This window comes from Nannobrachium achirus (genome assembly GCF_963921795.1).
Source record: "Nannobrachium achirus genome assembly, chromosome: 16".
NCBI lineage: Eukaryota > Metazoa > Chordata > Actinopteri > Myctophiformes > Myctophidae > Nannobrachium > Nannobrachium achirus.
In genome coordinates this window covers 13,806,639-13,825,621 of record NC_137823.1, presented here as the reverse complement: position 1 = coordinate 13,825,621, position 18,983 = coordinate 13,806,639, and the positions used below count along the sequence as shown (strand labels likewise).

General features: G+C 42.5%; 1 protein-coding gene across 2 annotated transcripts in view; it reads left to right on the top strand.

The window, feature by feature from the left end:
* The window catches only part of cep43 (centrosomal protein 43), a 29,236-nt gene extending 15,883 nt beyond the window's left edge, over nt 1–13,353 (top strand). For both annotated transcript variants that reach the window (XM_080744653.1, XM_080744652.1), the window contains 5 exons: nt 7,318–7,418; nt 9,743–9,811; nt 10,392–10,425; nt 11,000–11,087; nt 12,931–13,353. In XM_080744653.1, the coding sequence (XP_080600779.1) occupies nt 7,318–7,418; nt 9,743–9,811; nt 10,392–10,425; nt 11,000–11,087; nt 12,931–13,011 (373 nt within the window). In that variant the 3' untranslated portion in view covers nt 13,012–13,353. The remainder of the gene's footprint in view (nt 1–7,317; nt 7,419–9,742; nt 9,812–10,391; nt 10,426–10,999; nt 11,088–12,930) is intronic.
* The last annotated feature ends 5,630 nt before the right edge of the window (nt 13,354–18,983 follow it).

Below are 18,983 nucleotides of genomic sequence, written 5' to 3'. Positions count from 1 at the left end.
CGACTGACTCATTAGAGGTAACGTGGTTCAGTGTCTTGCCCAAGGACACTTCCACATGTAGACAGGAGGAGCCGGGATTAAATGGAATAGCATAAATATAGCAACAGATGGCAGATAAAGTATACACTCTCCAGCTATCAGGAGTAACAAATTTCCAATCAGCCAATTACATAGCAGCATCTCAGTGCGTTTTTTGGGTACACACACACACACACACACACACACACACACACACACACACACACACACACACACACACACACGGTCAAGACAATCTGCTGCAGTTCAAACCGAGCATCAGAAAGAGGGTAGAAAGGTGATTTTAGTGACTTTGAACACGATGAGCATGGAGTATTTTAGACACTGCTGATCTACTGGGATGTTCCACACACAACAGTCTCAGACATTGTACATCTGCTGTTTTCACCCAAATGTTTGCCCCGGAATGGGGTTGATGAGATGAAATAATGTTGTGCTTGTTGTGTGCGTGTGTTTTCATGCAGCAGTTCTCCTCTGGCTCACACAGAGTGAGTATCGTTATCACACACACATAGGGGTGGGCGATATGGTGATAAATATCGTTGAGACGATACAATATCGACCAAATGGACCTGTAAGGGTCCATTTGGTTTCATTTGTAGACTGTCAGAGTTACATACTTGTAAGGGTCAATTTAGACCTACCAAAAAGGTTTTTGTTACCTTGTAGGTGGTGCTTAAGTAACTTGAAAACTAACCATAGAAACCAACATGAAAAGGAATCGTGATAATATTGTGTATCGTGATACAGGTTGGAAAAATACTGTGATATTGTATTTTTCCATATCGCCCACCCCTACACACACAGCACAATGAATGTTCACAGTGACACCACCAGGTCACCAGGCCTGGAGTTCTGTCATTTTTAGGGTCAAGGCCACTGGGCCTTTGTTGTTGTCCATGTTTTGAGGACGCAAAGGTCAAATGCCAGGGCAGGAAGGCCCTCAAATAAAACAAGATTTTAGTCCATTGAAATAATTAATTGGATTTTAGGGTTAAAGGAGTAGTTCACCCCCAAAATGACTTTTTTTTCCCATTGATTACTCACCCCATGGAGACTTGAGTTCAATAAAATTCTTTTGTATTTGGGTCCCCATCCGGAATCAATGGTGGTACATTTATTGTAATATTTTTTTGGTCTTAGGAATGCGTCAAATACAAACATACATGAACTCAAGTTATTTTGGGGGTAAACTGCATTACATTTAAAATCATCCTTAAAGGAGCAGTTCACCCCCAAAATATAGTCTACACTGTAGACTATACACTGTAGTGTAGACTATATGCAGCAAAATAAAGGTATGGTATTTACAATTGATTGATTGATTGAAGAATTTATTAGAAGTTTGCAATAGAAAAAAGTACAGTTTCATGACAGTACAAATCACTGGTACAAGGTCAACTAAAAGGAGATCCTAGAAAGCCGAGGCTTATTTCCACAGGAACCACACTTTAAGTATCTCATACAACATTGAAAGACAGACGGATAGAACATAGTACAATCTGGTCCATGCTCAGCCCTGCGGCAATCAAAGTTACTGGATTGGGTTAAAGATAAGATGGGGACTCATGGGGCCGTACCATTTCTTTGAGGGGCACGAGGCCAAACTGAGGGCAGCGACGGCCATGGCCTTCGTGGCCTCATTGAAACGCCTTCCCTGACAGTCACACATGGAACGGTAAAAGCAGCCAACAAGAAGCGTTCTGTCATGGCACAAATGGCACTCTTTGGTAGAGGTTTTGAGGTGGAATAGTGGTGATCTAATCTTATCTGATTTGCAGAAGTATTGGTTTGATTGTCTGCGTGATTTCTTTCTTCCTTTCCTTGTCTCCTTACCTTATGTATCTATCCCGTCTCCTGTGACTATATCCTTTCTCCTGTGTCTATATGCTAAATCCAAATACTAACATTTCTGCCTCCTCCTCGCTCCAGTGAGGAAACGGTGTGAGTGGAGGGCGCAGGGATGTTTTTTAAGTATTGGGATCTAGCTTTAAAGTATCCTGTGACTATAGTTTCTCCTCTGTGTATATCCTGTTATCCTTTCTCCTGTAGTCTCGCGTAGCCAGACAACTATTCTCCCAATGCTATATAGTTTGAAACTACAACTACAATCCCAGTAAGGAAGCTGACATTTCCGTTATATTAGCAGCAAGCCATATATGCTTAGATGATTTGATAGGATATCATTTGCGCAAATGTAAAGATGAAATGGAAGTGGGGGAAGAGGCTTCACATCACATTACTTTATATTTTAATAGTGATCAGCGCTTCCGTTGCTCCAGACTGTATGATGGAAGCATTTGAAAAGGCAACGATCTGGCCACGCAAGACTATTTCTCCTGTGTATGTATCCTGTTTCTTGTGACTATCCTTTCTCTTGTGTGTGTGTGTGTGTGTGTGTGTGTGTCAGTGTTGTGTCAGTGAAGGAGGACAGTGTCTCGGGGTCTCTAAGGAGAGGTGAAAGCCTCAACGAGTGAGTGTGACTCTGCATGCTCGCTTCACTCCATCGTCCGGTCGGGTCACTCCCATTTCCCATCATTCGTGCTTCAGCCATTGGCGCCGATGAGCATGAAATTCAGTCCAAGCCATCGTGTTTGTGTCCGTTGGAACCGTCAGAGTGGCTGTAACTAGGGATGGGACCATATGACAATGTCATATCACGATTATTTTGACCAAATAAATTATATATATATATATAATATTATTGCGATAATCAAAATATCCCCAACATCCATTATCCTGGGTAACATTTGCCAAAGGCGATAGGTTGTGAGCTTGTTGTGACCGTCATGTCGCAGTTACTATCAAAACCTCCACCGGCTGTCAGTCAGTCTGTCAATCACATGTCACGTCACACTTTTGCCCTACTCATATCTCCGCCACCGTTGCCCCTATCCATGCCAAACTTTGCACACACTCCTTGGCTGCCAAACCACAACCTCCAACCATTTCTCACATGGCCCTCTTCTAGCGCCACCATGAGGCCGATTCTTGCAAAACAATTTTTTGGACACTGCTCCTACAGATTTTGCCCTAAAATCACGCAAAGCGGTACACAGTATCTCTAAAGTCATGTCATCAACATGGATCTGTCCCATTTCCCATATTCCCTCCTGATTGGCTACCATTGCCTTCTAGGAACTCTTACTGGTAGATCAACATTTTTTTGACAAAGAGATTTGGTAGAGAGTGAAAAAATGACTCATTATTTCCATTCTATTTTACCAATGAGGGTTTAAGTGCATGACGGAGGATGATTTCACGATAAGTTTAAATCTCCAAAATACGATTATTGTGAGTGTTTAATTGTCGCGATAATCGCCCCATCCCTAGCTGTAACACTGAGGAGTGTCATATCATGCCTTGGAGTGTCGCACCACACCTCACACATCTTTAGTCAGTTCTGAATCACATTTCAAACCACCAGCGTCGTACTGATACCAGTGTCAGATACTGCTCAAAATGCTGGAATCGGTATCGGATAGTATGCCAATTGATGCCATTTCAATACCATGTCCTTTATCACATTAATGCTATGTCATTTACAGACTCAATAATCTTTTATTTTTACTATTACTCTACTGTTTATCCTATTATTTTGCTATTTTACTATTACTATTGAGACTTATTTTTTTAAATGGACAAAACCCTGATTCAGGCTGCCAGTGTCTTTCCTTTTCAATGATCCTGTCCCTCTGTCAGTCTGTCTTCTGTCCTGGTCAGTAGGGATGTAACGGTTAATCTAATCGATTACAAAATAATAATCAATTTTAATTCAGAATCATCAATTGTCTGGGAAAAATAGAAATGCAGCTTTTTTTTTTTTAAGGAAAAGTTTTAACATTTAGCAGATGTATTTGACAATGTGTTGTCCCGTGACACGTTGTCAGCTTGTAGATCTGCTATTTTCCCTATTTTTGTAAAATAGGGCTCTAGTGGTTCACCAGAGCAATCCATTTAGTCCAAAAAAGGTTTAGCATTAAAAAGATATATAGTTTGATTATTTGATTAATCTAAAAAAGTTAAATCGCTAAGAAAGTAACGGATAACGGGAATGTACATCCCTGTTGGTCAGTGACTGTGTTTGTCTCTTCAGTCTGTCTGTCCTGGATTTGGACGCAGTCTCTGAGCTCAGAGTCAGCCCTGAGAGCAGGTCAGAGTCTCTACCTCTCTGAGTGTTTGTGTCTTTTTACCTCTCTGAGTGTTTGTAACTCTCTGAGTGTTTGTCTCTCTACCTCTCTGTGTGTTTGTCTCTCTACCTCTCTGAGTGTTTGTCTCTACCTCTCTGAGTGTTTGTCTCTCTACCTCTCTGTGTGTTTGTCTCTTTACCTCTCTGTGTGTTTGTCTCTACCTCTCTGAGTGTGTGTCTCTACCTCTCTGAGTGTTTGTCTCTCTACCTCTCTGTGTGTTTGTCTCTCTACCTCTCTGTGTGTTTGTCTCTCTACCTCTCTGTGTGTTTGTCTCTTTACCTCTCTGAGTGTTTGTCTCTCTACCTCTCTGAGTGTTTGTCTCTCTACCTCTCTGAGTGTTTGTCTGTTTACCTCTCTGAGTGTTTGTCTCTCTACCTCTCTGTGTGTTTGTCTCTCTACCTCTCTGTGTGTTTGTCTCTTTACCTCTCTGAGTGTTTGTCTCTCTACCTCTCTGAGTGTTTGTCTGTTTACCTCTCTGAGTGTTTGTCTGTTTACCTCTCTGAGTGTTTGTCTCTCTACCTCTCTGAGTGTTTGTCTCTCTACCTCTCTGAGTGTTTGTCTGTTTACCTCTCTGAGTGTTTGTCTCTCTACCTCTCTGTGTGTTTGTCTCTCTACCTCTCTGTGTGTTTGTCTCTTTACCTCTCTGAGTGTTTGTCTGTTTACCTCTCTGAGTGTTTGTCTGTTTACCTCTCTGAGTGTTTGTCTCTCTACCTCTCTGAGTGTTTGTCTCTACCTCTCTGAGTGTTTGTCTCTCTACCTCTCTGTGTGTTTGTCTCTACCTCTCTGAGTGTGTGTCTCTACCTCTCTGAGTGTTTGTCTCTCTACCTCTCTGTGTGTTTGTCTCTCTACCTCTCTGAGTGTTTGTCTCTCTACCTCTCTGTGTGTTTGTCTCTCTACCTCTCTGTGTGTTTGTCTCTTTACCTCTCTGAGTGTTTGTCTCTCTACCTCTCTGAGTGTTTGTCTCTCTACCTCTCTGAGTGGTTGTCTCTCTACCTCTCTGAGTGTTTGTCTCTCTACCTCTCTGAGTGTTTGTCTCTCTACCTCTCTGAGTGTTTGTCTGTTTACCTCTCTGAGTGTTTGTCTGTTTACCTCTCTGTGTGTTTGTAACTCTGAGTGTTTGTCTCTCTACCTCTCTGAGTGTTTGTCTCTCTACCTCTCTGAGTGTTTGTCTCTCTACCTCTCTGAGTGTTTGTCTGTTTACCTCTCTGAGTGTTTGTCTCTCTACCTCTCTGTGTGTTTGTCTGTTTACCTCTCTGAGTGTTTGTCTGTTTACCTCTCTGAGTGTTTGTCTCTCTACCTCTCTGAGTGTTTGTCTCTCTACCTCTCTGAGTGTTTGTCTCTCTACCTCTCTGTGTGTTTGTCTCTCTACCTCTCTGTGTGTTTGTCTCTCTACCTCTCTGTGTGTTTGTCTCTCTACCTCTCTGTGTGTTTGTCTCTCTACCTCTCTGAGTGTTTGTCTCTCTACCTCTCTGTGTGTTTGTCTCTCTACCTCTCTGTGTGTTTGTCTCTCTACCTCTCTGTGTGTTTGTCTCTCTACCTCTCTGTGTGTTTGTCTCTCTACCTCTCTGTGTGTTTGTCTCTCTACCTCTCTGTGTGTTTGTCTCTCTACCTCTCTGTGTGTTTGTCTCTCTACCTCTCTGTGTGTTTGTCTCTCTACCTCTCTGTGTGTTTGTCTCTCTACCTCTCTGTGTGTTTGTCTCTCTACCTCTCTGAGTGTTTGTCTCTCTACCTCTCTGTGTGTTTGTCTCTCTACCTCTCTGAGTGTTTGTCTCTCTACCTCTCTGAGTGTTTGTCTCTCTACCTCTCTGTGTGTTTGTCTGTTTACCTCTCTGAGTGTTTGTCTCTCTACCTCTCTGTGTGTTTGCCTCTCTACCTCTCTGAGTGTTTGTCTGTTTACCTCTCTGAGTGTTTGTGTCTGTTTACCTCTCTGAGTGTTTGTGTCTGTTTACCTCTCTGAGTGTTTGTGTCTGTTTACCTCTCTGTGTGTTTGTAACTCTCTGTGTGTTTGTCTGTTTACCTCTCTGTGTGTTTGTCTGTTTACCTCTCTGAGTGTTTGTAACTCTCTGTGTGTTTGTCTGTTTACCTCTCTGTGTGTTTGTAACTCTCTGTGTGTTTGTCTGTTTACCTCTCTGTGTGTTTGTAACTCTCTGTGTGTTTGTCTATTTACCTCTCTGAGTGTTTGTAACTCTCTGTGTGTTTGTCTGTTTACCTCTCTGAGTGTTTGTAACTCTATGAGTGTTTGTGTCTCTACCTCTCTGTGTGTTTGTGTCTGTTTACCTCTCTGTGTGTTTGTGTCTGTTTACCTCTCTGTGTGTTTGTCTCTCTACCTCTCTGTGTGTTTGTCTCTCTACCTCTCTGTGTGTTTGTGTCTGTTTACCTCTCTGAGTGTTTGTCTCTCTACCTCTCTGTGTGTTTTTCTCTCTACCTCACTGTGTGTTTGTGTCTGTTTACCTCTCTGTGTGTTTATTTCTACCTCTTTGTCACTGCTGTGGTATCTAGAGATTTAGAGAAGGGGGTCCGTGGCCAAATAAATATCAGTTTGGGGGTCCGTCAAATGAAAAGGTTTGAGAACCACTGACATAGTGGTCTCTCAAGAACAGACTAACTGAGCTCCAGTTAAGTGAAAAAACCAAAAAATCTTTGAAGGATTCAAAAGACACTTATAGAGTCGGGTCAAAATTCAAATTTTCACGATTTCTCAAAAATAGCAGATCTACAAGCTCGCAGCGCGGCACTCGGTGCCGCACTGTGAGCTTGTATATCTGCTATTTTTCAATAGTTAAAGCATAAAATAATGATACACAATAATGTGTACCCGTTCTGAATGGAAGGCTACTGCTTTGGCTGATCATGATTACATCACACTCGGCTCGGCTGCGACGCAGCTGCTAACCGGAACTGCCGCCCACGTTCAGCGCAATGCACCATGGGACGCTGGAAACTTGTGGAGAGCTTGGTTTTGTCTGTGTGTCCCAGATGGGTGGAGCTCTCTGTATACCACACTGTTGTTGTTGTAATGCTAATGCTTAGCCCCCCCTATTGAACCAGACTGAGGTTGGATGCCTCTATGTGTGTGTGTGTGTCTCAGGAGGGTGGAGTCACCCAGGACTAGAGACAGTCCCATTGGCTCCCTGTCGGACCCCGCCCCCCAGAGGAGCAACGACAGGGACGTGCAACACTGCAGGAACGGTCAGAACACACACACACACACACACACACACACACACACACACACACACACACACACACACACACACACACACACACACACAGGTGGCACAGGTGGCACAGGAGTACATGGTAGGGCATTCACCAAATATTCGAATATCAAAGTCATTATTTGACGTTGTTCACCCAAGTTGAATATTCGCTTTTTATTTTATTTTATTGTTTTCTCTTTGAAAAATATATAGTTTATAAATCTTGGCGAGATACTGTAGTTAGTCATAAGAATGAGTTGTCAATGCCCCTGGTGGATGAATTTGTTAACGCTCTATACCAGGGGTTCTCAAACCTTTTTAGGGTGTGACCCCCAAAATAAACATATTTGAACTGGGGACCCCCACCCTGACAAGCACTTGGATTCGTAGGTATTACATTTAATGTTACTCTATTCCACAGATAAATATTGCGAGGCGTTGTGAGTATGTAGATCTGCTATTTTCACAATGTTCGCCTCTTGCTGATTTAACTCATCCCCTGCCATTTTTAATGCCATTTTTTACTGATATCCCGCCATAGGTCTCCATAGACTTACATGTAATTTATAGTGCACAGATCATGCACGCCCATGCACAGATCATGCACCATGTTTGTGCAGTTTGTTCACAGCTTTCAAACCAAAAAATCCGATTGGAAATCCGTTCAGGCATTCTTGAGATAATAGCCATTATGTTTTACATGTTATGTAAGCAAAAATGGCTGCCCTGTATGAAAGATGGGGTTGTATGGGGGTGGAACATGCAAAATCGCGATTGAAATCATGTTCACTAGATTTAATGGGGTCCAAAAATATTAAAAAAAAATATATATATATATATATTTTTTTTTCAAACTCGTCATAAGCAGAGTAGACACATAAATATAACTCGTCAAACTAGTCATAAGCAGTGCATGAGTTAATATTTGACAGTTTGGCCAGTCCAGTTCGACTATTCGAATACTTTGAGGTCGAATAATTCGAATACTAAAAATCACTATTCGTGAATGCCCTAGTACATGGGCACCCCCGTGGAGTCTTGTCGAGTTAGAATCCGCCGAGGTGCATCTGGCTTGCCGAGCTTGTCTACACCAGTGATACTCAACTCAACCATATACAGAACATAGTCATGCCACGCCCCATTAATAGAGGCATTTGTTCAAAAGTATTCCAGACCAAGTACCGAGTGCATGACTTAACATAACCTTTCAGAAGTTTGACATTTCTGTATTAGAAATCCATTTGGTCACGTGTAAAAGTCTAATATTTTGAGGTATGGATTTGTGTTTTCATGAGCTGTATGCCATAGAAATTGAAATTAAAATGAAACAAAAGTTTGAATATTTCACTGCATGCACAATGAATCTAGAATAAGTGAAAATGTCATTGTTTTGAATTATATTACAGAGGAAATTGTACTTTTACAGAATATAGTATTTTTCTTTTTAGATGGATTTGTGTTATGGACGTCACTCGTTCATCCCCTGGGACCATTTCTCTAATGGAGAATAGCATTGGATCACCTTAGACTTTCATAATAAGCATTATGGTGCAAAAAGAAACAAACTGTCCCGGCGATATTGTCAGGAGAGATGGCTCTGTAGTCAGTCACTTTGTCAGTATATGGGAGTTCTGAATGAGGGTAGGATGAGTTAATGATGTCAGACTCAGTGCTCTATCATTAATAGAACCCCCAGTTTGATTATGCATTAGACCAGGGGTTCCCAAACCTTTTTGTCTCAGGGCACCCCATAAATATTGTTTTAATCCGAGGCACCCCTAAATTATAATTTTCACTCCCAGCACCTTATATTATAAAACAGCAGATCTACAAGCACACAACACCTCGCATCGCGAGGTGTCGCGATGCGAGGTGTTGTGTGCTTGTAGATCTGCTGTTTTCACTAGTTTTGTGCGACAGAGGTTTCTGCCTGACAGTAATGATATTTTATAATTTTAGTGATTATGTTGCGAGGAAAACGTTGAGATAATAGCCATTTTAGTTAGAACTGACTGAAAATAACTGTGAACTTCAAGTTTAAAATGATACTAAACATGTGACACAACGTGTCCAAATAAATTCCAAATATTATCAAATGATCTCGCGGCACCCCTGGACTGCCGTCGCGGCACCCCAGGGTGCCCCATCACCCACTTTGAAAACCCCTGCATTAGACCACAGACCCTTATTTATTTACAGAAGATGAGAACGTTGAGAACCAGTGGTCTGCAGTATATGTAACGCCCAGGATTCCAACCCAGGTTTCCCGGGTGTAAAGACAACATCTTCCTCTTTTTACGTCTCATCCTGTAGGAACAGCACCCTCCAGAGACCGAGGAAGCATCAAGGGAATGAAGGACAGGAGTGGATCTCTGGGCTTAGGTCAGTTTACATCATGTTTCAGCCCATTTAGGCCTGAAAAAATACCTACAAAATGTCTTCTAAATCCTAACTTTTTTTTTTTTTGCACAAAATGAAGATTTGCACAAATTCTCATGATTTTTCAAAAATAGCAGATATACAAGCTCACAGCGCAGCACTCAGTGCCGCGCTGTGAGCTTGTATATCTGCTATTTTTTAACAGTTAAAGCATAAAATAATGGTTAAAGTAATGTGTAATAATGTGTTCCTGGTCTAAATGGGTTAAATCATTTTAGATCATTCTTGTTTTTGTATTTGTTTTAATGTATGTATGAAGTTCTTTTGAAAAAATGTTTGTCCCAGACATTTTGGGGTAAATGTAAAAAAAAAAACTCTGTGGGAAATGAGTAAATCTTGCGAGCCATAAAAATGGTTCCCACGGCCAACAAGTGGGTCACAACCCAGTATTTGGGGAACGGTGCATTAGACCACAGAGCTCTATTTGACATGATTTCTGTATGTGTGGGATCTCAATCTACTCTGTAACATCTCTCAGGGGTATCTGTAGCTGAACTTGATGTGTTTCTGTTTCCTCCCCCAGATGAAGATGTTGAATATGATGATGATTTTAACAGGTAAGGCTGAAAAAGGTACACTGCATTGAGAGAGAGTGAGAGTGAGGAAATGCATTTAAACTCTCCGTCCTAAACATGTCATGTCCTCACACAAACGTGTGTCTATGTATGTATGTGTGTGTGTGTGTGTGTGTGTGTGTGTGTGGTACCAACATCTTAAGGATGCTTTTATACAGCTAGGTTACCATTGTAAACTGTGTTCATATTTGGAAGCCTCTGTAATGTCCATAAATCAGTTGTGAGAGGAATGCCCAAGCATGTGTCCAATGTCCTGTACCACCTGTGAACTGTATCCTGAAATACTTGTTGAGTTTCCCAACTTTGTACATCCACTATTGTTTGTGTTCAAGAATGTCTTGTTAAATGTGACCGCACATGGAGATGTTGTGTGTGTGTGTGTGTGTGTGTGTGTGTGTGTGTGTGTGTGTGTGTGTGTGTGTGTGTGTGTGTGTGTGTGTGTGTGTGTGTGTGTGTGTGTGTGTGTGTGTGTGTGTGTGTGTGTGTGTGTGTGTGTGTGTGTGTGTGTGTGTGTGTGTGCGCGCGCGCGTGCGTGCGTGCGTGCGTGCGTCCACAGCCATCGTTCAGATCTGTCTAAGAGTGAGCTGAGTATAGGAGAGGAGATCGAGGAGGTGTCGATAGAAGGACCAGACATCAGCGACAAGGTAAAGTAAAGCATACATTATATCCTCTCTGTCAGGTGGAAACCCCACACTGTATGTCCAAAACTGTTACTTTTCAGGATTCAAGTTCAAAAGTAGCAAAGTGGCCAAAGCGTGTTTTTTTGAGCTTGTGCATCTGCTACTTTAGATTATTTTGTGTGACGCTGTAGTACGACCAGTAGTAATAAGAAAGGTTGGTCGGAGAGGATTTATTAGGGACTTTAAGCTTGACGATTTTCAGGACGGCAACGCCAGGCGGAATACAGCTGCTAAGACGCAATCGTCGTAGCAGTCAAAATGGTTAAGCAAACAGCCGTCGGCGACGGGGTCCTACCCCTTTTACTGAACTCTTTGGTTCCCATGGCGACGCGTCTATGCAGCAAACGTTGTAGCCACTACGTGGAAAGGGAGCTTCTGGCCGGTTACCGTTGCCGTCTGCCGTGGCTGTCAAAGTTTAAAGTCGCTAATGTCGGTATCAGCCTAGAACGTGTGACTCTAGCCACGTTACGTACTTACAACAACACCTACCATCAGCTCCAAGTACTTGTGACGCACCTGCTCCCTTGGTGAAGTAGCGTTAACAAGTCCTACTGGAAGCTTTATGTCTTCTTTCAATATCTTTTGGCGTGTTATTTCGTCTTTCTCTGGTGTTTTTGGTGTTACTTCCATGATGTTTTCAAATGTTCTCTTAAACTATACACGCATAGCAAGAATATGCCACTCGAATGACTGCTAGTGTGTTTCTGTTATGTTTCCAATGGGACTACAGCAGGGGTCTTCAACGTTTTCAGGCAATGGACCCCTTAGTTGAGAGAGAGATGAAGCAGGGACCCCCTCTACCTTTTCGTAGCTTCCATTAGTGCCATTGTTTGACAACACAATCTTCAGTGTATTTTGGAATCATGTAAATTTGTGTTTTCAGATTAAACCACTTGAACCGTCAATACAATTTTTTTTGCTACAGTTCTCTGAATATGGACGCTAGGGTTCAAGGTTGATATAAAAAAAAGGTTTCTATCACACAAAGATTTGGAGGACCCCCTGTAGTAACTCTGAGGACCCCCTAGTGGTCCCGGACCCCCTGTTGAAGACCCCTGGAGTACACTTCCGTGCAGCAGTGGCTACTTCTGTTACTTGGCTTTAGGGAACTCTAGTTCCAGACTCTATATAGCATTCAGAGATTGTGGAATAGTTGTCTGGCTACGCGGGACTACTCAGTCGGTAATGTGATCAAGTAGGGCGTTGGTGTGCGATAGAACACAAAAGGTTAAAATATGGAGACAATTCTCCCCGACAGCAACAATATATATTTTAGTGATTTAAGTCACACTATGTATCAATTAACTTTTTTATATATATATATATATATATGTCACGGTTTGATAGAGAAACAGTACGATCGAGAAACGGAGCACTCGTCGTGCGGCACGGGGCGGAACAAGCGGTCGCTTTGAGCCACAACAACGTTGCGTCGGCAGGAATGAAAGCGCCTCACCCCACGGAGGTTAGGGTTAGGGTTAGGGTTAGGCATAGTTTTACTGAGGTTAAGGTTAGGGTTAGGGTTAGGCATAGTTTTACTGAGGTTAAGGTTAGGGTTAGGGTTAGGGTTAGAGTAAGGCATAGTAAGCTAATGGCTAAACACTGCCGAGCTAGGCTAGTAAATAAAGAAAGAGAGTCGCAAACGAGTGACGTCAGCGCCTGCACTAGTGAATGGCTGTCGTCGCCATCTGGTGGTGATTGGTGTGTGGTGAACGACAAAACAAGCGCTCTTACCATGAACGTACTGAGTTACCCAAACGTACTGTAACATATATATTCTCTCTGTCTCTGTCTCTCTCTCGTCCAGTTTGATGAGACCACCCAGGACGTCAGTGTGTCCCAGCTGAGTCAGACGCACGGAGCTGATTACATGGAGGACGTGGCTTGACACACACACACACACACACACACACACACACACACACACACACACACACACACACACACACACACACACACACACACACACACACACACACACACACACAGGACATACTTATTTATCTGTGTACAGTTGTGCTGTGGACTTTGAAAATAAACATTCAACAGACGGACTCGCAGACACAAAAACAATGTTGACTCGTACTTGTCGTATTTATAATGCTATGACTGTAAGTAACTTTTAAATATAACAGAATGTTACTTTATCTTATTAAACAGGGTTGGTCTGAATGTTCGACTGGAATGCATTGAAGCCAATGAGAGCTGGCTGGACAAGCTCATGAATAAACACACCCTAATTATGAATGTCATCTTATTCTTTTTTTTACTAAACCCAGCCCTGCCAATGACCGTCATGAGTTATTACTTTAAAACATGTAAGGTTTCGTTAAAGGCTCTAGTTTGAGAGTGGGAACTTTATGTTTTGATATTCAATCTTAATGAATAAAAAAATATTATTTTAACCAATGTGTGTGGTAGAGTATGTCAAAGCTGCACTGTGTAACTGTTGTGTTCAGCCCTGCATTTGAACCCAGGTCTCCTGCTTAAAGGGACTAGAAGCTCGCCCGGGCGGCCGAGCGTCTATCTGTCCTATAACTCGGGAACATGGTCGCACATGAGCGTACTGTATGCACACACACACGTGCATGCAAGCTGCTCTGTGTCTCGTTCCGCACATCTCTGGGTGTTCGCTCACACTGAGGACTGAGCAGGGGGGCTGAAGTTGTTGTTTTTGACACCTTAAAAACCACAGCACATATTTTCATTGATGCAGGATGCAACCTGCATCTATAGCAGTGAGCTCATAGCTTAACTGACTTTGTTGCCATACACACGCTTAAGTACTGTGGTTAACGGGGACGTTTCGATACCATTACAACCAGGGCAGGAAATTCACGGCGGCCACGACGGCCATGGCCGTCGTTGCCCCTCTCTTTGGCCGTGTGCCCCTCGAAAAATGACATGCCCAAACGGCCACAGTGGCCGTGGTGCCCCGGCGCCCACAGCAGTCCATTAACTGCTTTTTACCGTTTTTTCCTCTGCGCGATTTTCCAGTCATTACGGTAACAGCAGTGCGTGGTTGGCTGAGCTCCTCACATGACCAGTAGTAGATTCCATTTACGCTCGTAGTAGCAACAGAGTAGCAGCCGCCGCATAGTGGAGCCGCCGGAGTCCCGCGACACAGTGTTTATACAACACAAAAACATCACGGGCTAAACGGGAGTTACATCTAACGCAGCCTGTTGAATAAATCCGAATGTGCGAACGAATGCTTTCAAACGGAGCTCTGCTGAGCTCAGGACAACAACCAAAATGCAGCACTAAGGGAACCAAAAGCTATTCTTTCCCCAAGAGGCTGAGCTGTCAGAAAGTACATTATTGTTGAGAAAGGATCACTCCGCGAACGGGAGGGAGGAGTGTGTGTGTGTGTGTGTGTGTGTGTGCGTGCGTGCGTGCGTGCACAACACATGGCCAGTGGTGGAAAAAGTACTCAAATGTTTTACTTAAGTAAAAGTATCAATAGCCTACTGCAATGTAGAAATACTCCGGTTGCAAGTAAAAGTCCTCAAATTCAAAATATACTTGAGTAAAAGTACAAAAGTATTGGTATCAAAATGTACTTAAATTACCAAAAGTAAAAGTACAAAATGTTTGAAAATAGCAGATCTACAAGCTCACAACGCATAGTTATGCGACACATCTTGAGCTTGTAGATCTGCTATTTTTTCTATAAGCTTGGTTATTTTCAAATAGCCTAAATAGGACTAAAGTGGTTCATGTATGTTTAATAATATTATAATTTATATATGCAAAGTAACTGGTAACTAAAGGTTTCAAATAATTGTAGTGGAGTAAAAGTACAATATTTGGATCCGAGATGTAGTGGAGTAGAAGTAAGTGTTAGAAATACTCAAAATTACAATAAACAATTAAGTACAATACTTAAGTAAATGTACTTAGTTACTTTACACCACTGCACATGGCAAAACAGAAATAAACAGGTTCTTGATATTTATTTAATTGAAAGGTATTACATTAAACCTTAACGTTTAAGCTAAATTAATTATGACTGGCGTGGACTTAAAATCATTCTTTTAATGATGGCCTTCCTGCCCTGGCACTTGGCCTTTGTGCCCTCAAAAATTTGACAACACCAAAGGCCAATTGGCCTTGCCCCTAAACTGACGAAATTCCAGGCCTGATTACAACCATGCTTTCACTGAGGCCTGTCTGTTTGTTCCAACATGACGAAGGTGCATGTGATGTTTCTAAAAATAATTCTAAAATAATACCACCTGCATATCGTCGTTGTCGGGTGGAAACCTTGTATGTCCAAAACCGTTTGTTTTGTATTTATCATTTTTAAAATGATTTAAACTAGTGAAAACAGCCGAGCTACAAGCAAGAGGCGTCATGTGCTTGTAGATCAGCTGTTTTCACTACTTTTGTGCAATGGCCTTGTATCATGAAGCAGTGCTTTATACTTTGCGAAAAGATTTACACATTTGAAACTTGGAGTTCTGCCCGACAGTGACGATATGAAGCTAATGTCTCTAAAGATTGTGCGCTATACACACTTTCACATGCTCTTTCTGTATCTGAGGTGCACACAGAAGACAAAGTAGGTGTTAAAATGACCCCGCAACAAAGTGAAATAGCCTACCCCTTTTCATGACAATAGATGTCAGAACGTAGCTATGACAGAAATATATCAGTCTTATGAACGCAAATAAAGTGTTAACGTTCAATTGCAATAATAATGAATCCATGTAGGCCTATATTATACACTTAAAAAGCATGACTGACTTCACTTTCATCAAACCAAAACGTGGGTGTTAGGACTGAAGCAAGAGGTTTTTGCCTTTTCTTACACTGATGTAGAATGCTACATTGATACTACTAAGTTCCTAGGTTTAGGTTAAGTTCAAGTTCAAGTTTATTAGAAAACATCATAGCATAACAATATGAATTTTGATGTTTCTTACAGTTCAGATCAATAAAACAAGAGGACCGCTCTACTAAAAAATAAAAGAAATCATCAAATATGAAAATACAACAATAAAAACATTTATATTACTTCTGGTAAAGCTTGTATGCTCTTGGGAGGAATGACATCTGGTGCCTTTGTGTGTGACTCACAGGTTGTGTGAGTGTCCTCCCATTCCTCAGGTTGTAGCGACTTGTGTTTGCAGACAGGCTCTGAATCATGGGACTGGTCCCCTCTCTCAGTAGTCGGTTGAATTCTCTAAGAGTGGCCTCCTCTCTCCTCGCCTCCAGAGTAGGGAAGGAATTAGTTGGTATCCCAATAATGCGGCAACACCTTCTCTGCAGACACTCCAGTTCCTGGGTCAGGTGTTTTGGAAGGCCGGCCCAGACAGGTGATGCATATTCCAGCACTGGTCTGATGAAGGTCACGTATACCTGGGTCAACACATCTGGGGGGAGCTGTGCTCGTCTGGCCACGCTCAGATAGTGAACCCTTGGCTGAGCCTTCTTTAGCATAAACTGAACTTGTGCATCCCATTTCAGGTCAGAGGAGAGCTGTATTCCAAGGAGCTTGAATGTATCAACCCTCTCTACTGCCTGGTTGTTCAAAACAATAGGAGGAGGTATTGGTCTGTTTTGAGGCTCCCTGAGACTAATAACCATGTCCTTTGTTTTTCCAGCATTGGCTGCAAGGCAGTAGGTCTGACCCCAGGCTGTCGCTGCATCAACAGCTGCTTGCATCTGTCCTGGCAGGGAGCCCATGAGATGTTCAGTGAGAGTCAGATCATCTGCATATTTTATTGGCTCAACACTAGTTGGCAACAGGTGATCGAGAAAGTTCATGCAAAGAACAAAAAGGAGAGGGGATAGTACCCCACCTTGAGGGACGCCAGCTAAGACTGCCTGCGGCTTAGAAAAATGATTTCCCCACTTAACTGTTTGCCACCTATCCTCTAAATAGCTTTGCACTGTTAGCCAGATGTTTTTCGATGCACCAAGCATTTTCAATGAATGAAGAAGATGACCATGGTTGATTGTGTCAAAAGCACGAGTGAAGTCAATGTATGTGACATGCACATCATATTTTGGCTTTGCATCAACAGCATCATGCCAGCTTTGCAGAATGTGCAATAAAGCTGACACAGTAGATCTGTTCTTCATGAACCCATGCTGTGAAGCAAGTATAGCATTTTCAGTTTCCTGCAGGAGTTGGTTCTTCAGGATTCCCTCGAACACTTTACCAACACAGCTCAAAAGAGAGATTTGGCGATAGTCCTGTGGGAACCGTGGTTTACTGCACTTGGGAACTGCACAGACTAAAGAGTCTTTCCACTGGGTAGGAAAATGTCCTTCTTTGAGACAAGCATTAAACAGATGAGTCAGCACTGGGGCAAGCTCTTCATTAAAGGTTTTAAGAATCCAGGCAGGGATGCCGTCTTTTCCAGCTGCCTTTTTCCCATCAACTCTACGAAGAAGCGTCTTCACCTGCCCGATGCTATAAGTGACAGGTGTACTAGGTAGGTTGGTACCATCATCAACCAGGAGGGGGCGAGGTGTAATATTCTCCCACACAGAGGAGAAGTGGAGACTCAGAGTTTCACATTCCTCCCCAGTCTTTGTGTGTTCAACCTGTGATTCTGCAGCTCCCATCAATTTTTTGATGGACTTGTACCAGTTGCCACTGTCGTTGTTCCTGAGATGAGAGACTTCATCTTCATAATACCTCCTCTTTGCATTTTGGATCAAATAAGTCACTTTAGACCGTAGCCTCTTAAACTCTGTTTTGTCCTCAGATTTAAAGGCTCTTTGTCTGTCAATTATGAGTTGCTTTATTAGTGGTGTTATCCATGGCTTATCCACTGTTGTTATTTTACTCCTTTTAATAGGCAGTACAGTATTGAGGATAGGATTGAAAACACTGTAAAAGTTATCAACCTTTTTTTGAGCCTGAGGTTCTACATAGACTGCACTGTAGTCTGCGGTGTTCAAGTGCAGGCCTAGCAACCTCTTGCTTTCTACAGTGCAGCGTCTACGGAAAACCGTGCCCACTGGGTCATGGGGCCATTGTCCCGCCGTCAGCAGTATGGCCTGGTGGTCAGAACCTTTGACTGGGGGCAGATGAATTGGGTCCGAGTACAGGCCTTGGATATTAGTTACAATAGAGTCGAGTTGATTGAGGCCTCTTGTAGGTTTAGACACAATTTGTTTCAGATGAAACTGGGAGCATAATGGGCCAAGTTTCAGGGTGTTTGTATCACCTAGTATCACAATGCCTGGCAGACTGTATCTTTTTTGAATGGTGCCTAAACAGTTCTTAAGATACTCCAAAACCTGGGCATCAGATCGAGCCTCCTTAGAAGATTTCGGAGGGTTATAAAGAACTGCAGTCACTAAACAATTTATGCCACGTGGCAGCCGGGCTGGCCTCATCCACATCCATAGACATTCAAAGTGATCATCCTCAAGGTCCAGTAGCCGTTGATGTTGAATGTTGTGCTTTATGTACAAGGCTACACCTCCAGCATGAGTATCTCTGTCATTTCAGGGGTGTGTGTGTGTGTGTGCGCGCTTTACCCTACACTTAAAGGGATGTTTCACTTTAAAACACTGCTGGGGTCATTTACCTCTTCTGCTACTAATACTACTACTACTACTACAAATAATAATAATAATATGCACTTTACATTTTTGTTAAGTACTCAGAGGCTTTTGTGTGCACCCCACACAGTTCTTAAGTGGCTTGATTCAATACGTTGATATTTTATATACATTTCGGATACAGCAAGTCCATTTGACTCCTTGTTAAAGGAGCTATCGTCAACTTTTTTATTGTAGGGCCGACACTTTGTTTACATCCTAGTCTATAGACTAGAATGTAAACAAAGTGTCGGTCTGACAATGGCCAAAAAGCTTTTTGTGGTCATTTTTGAA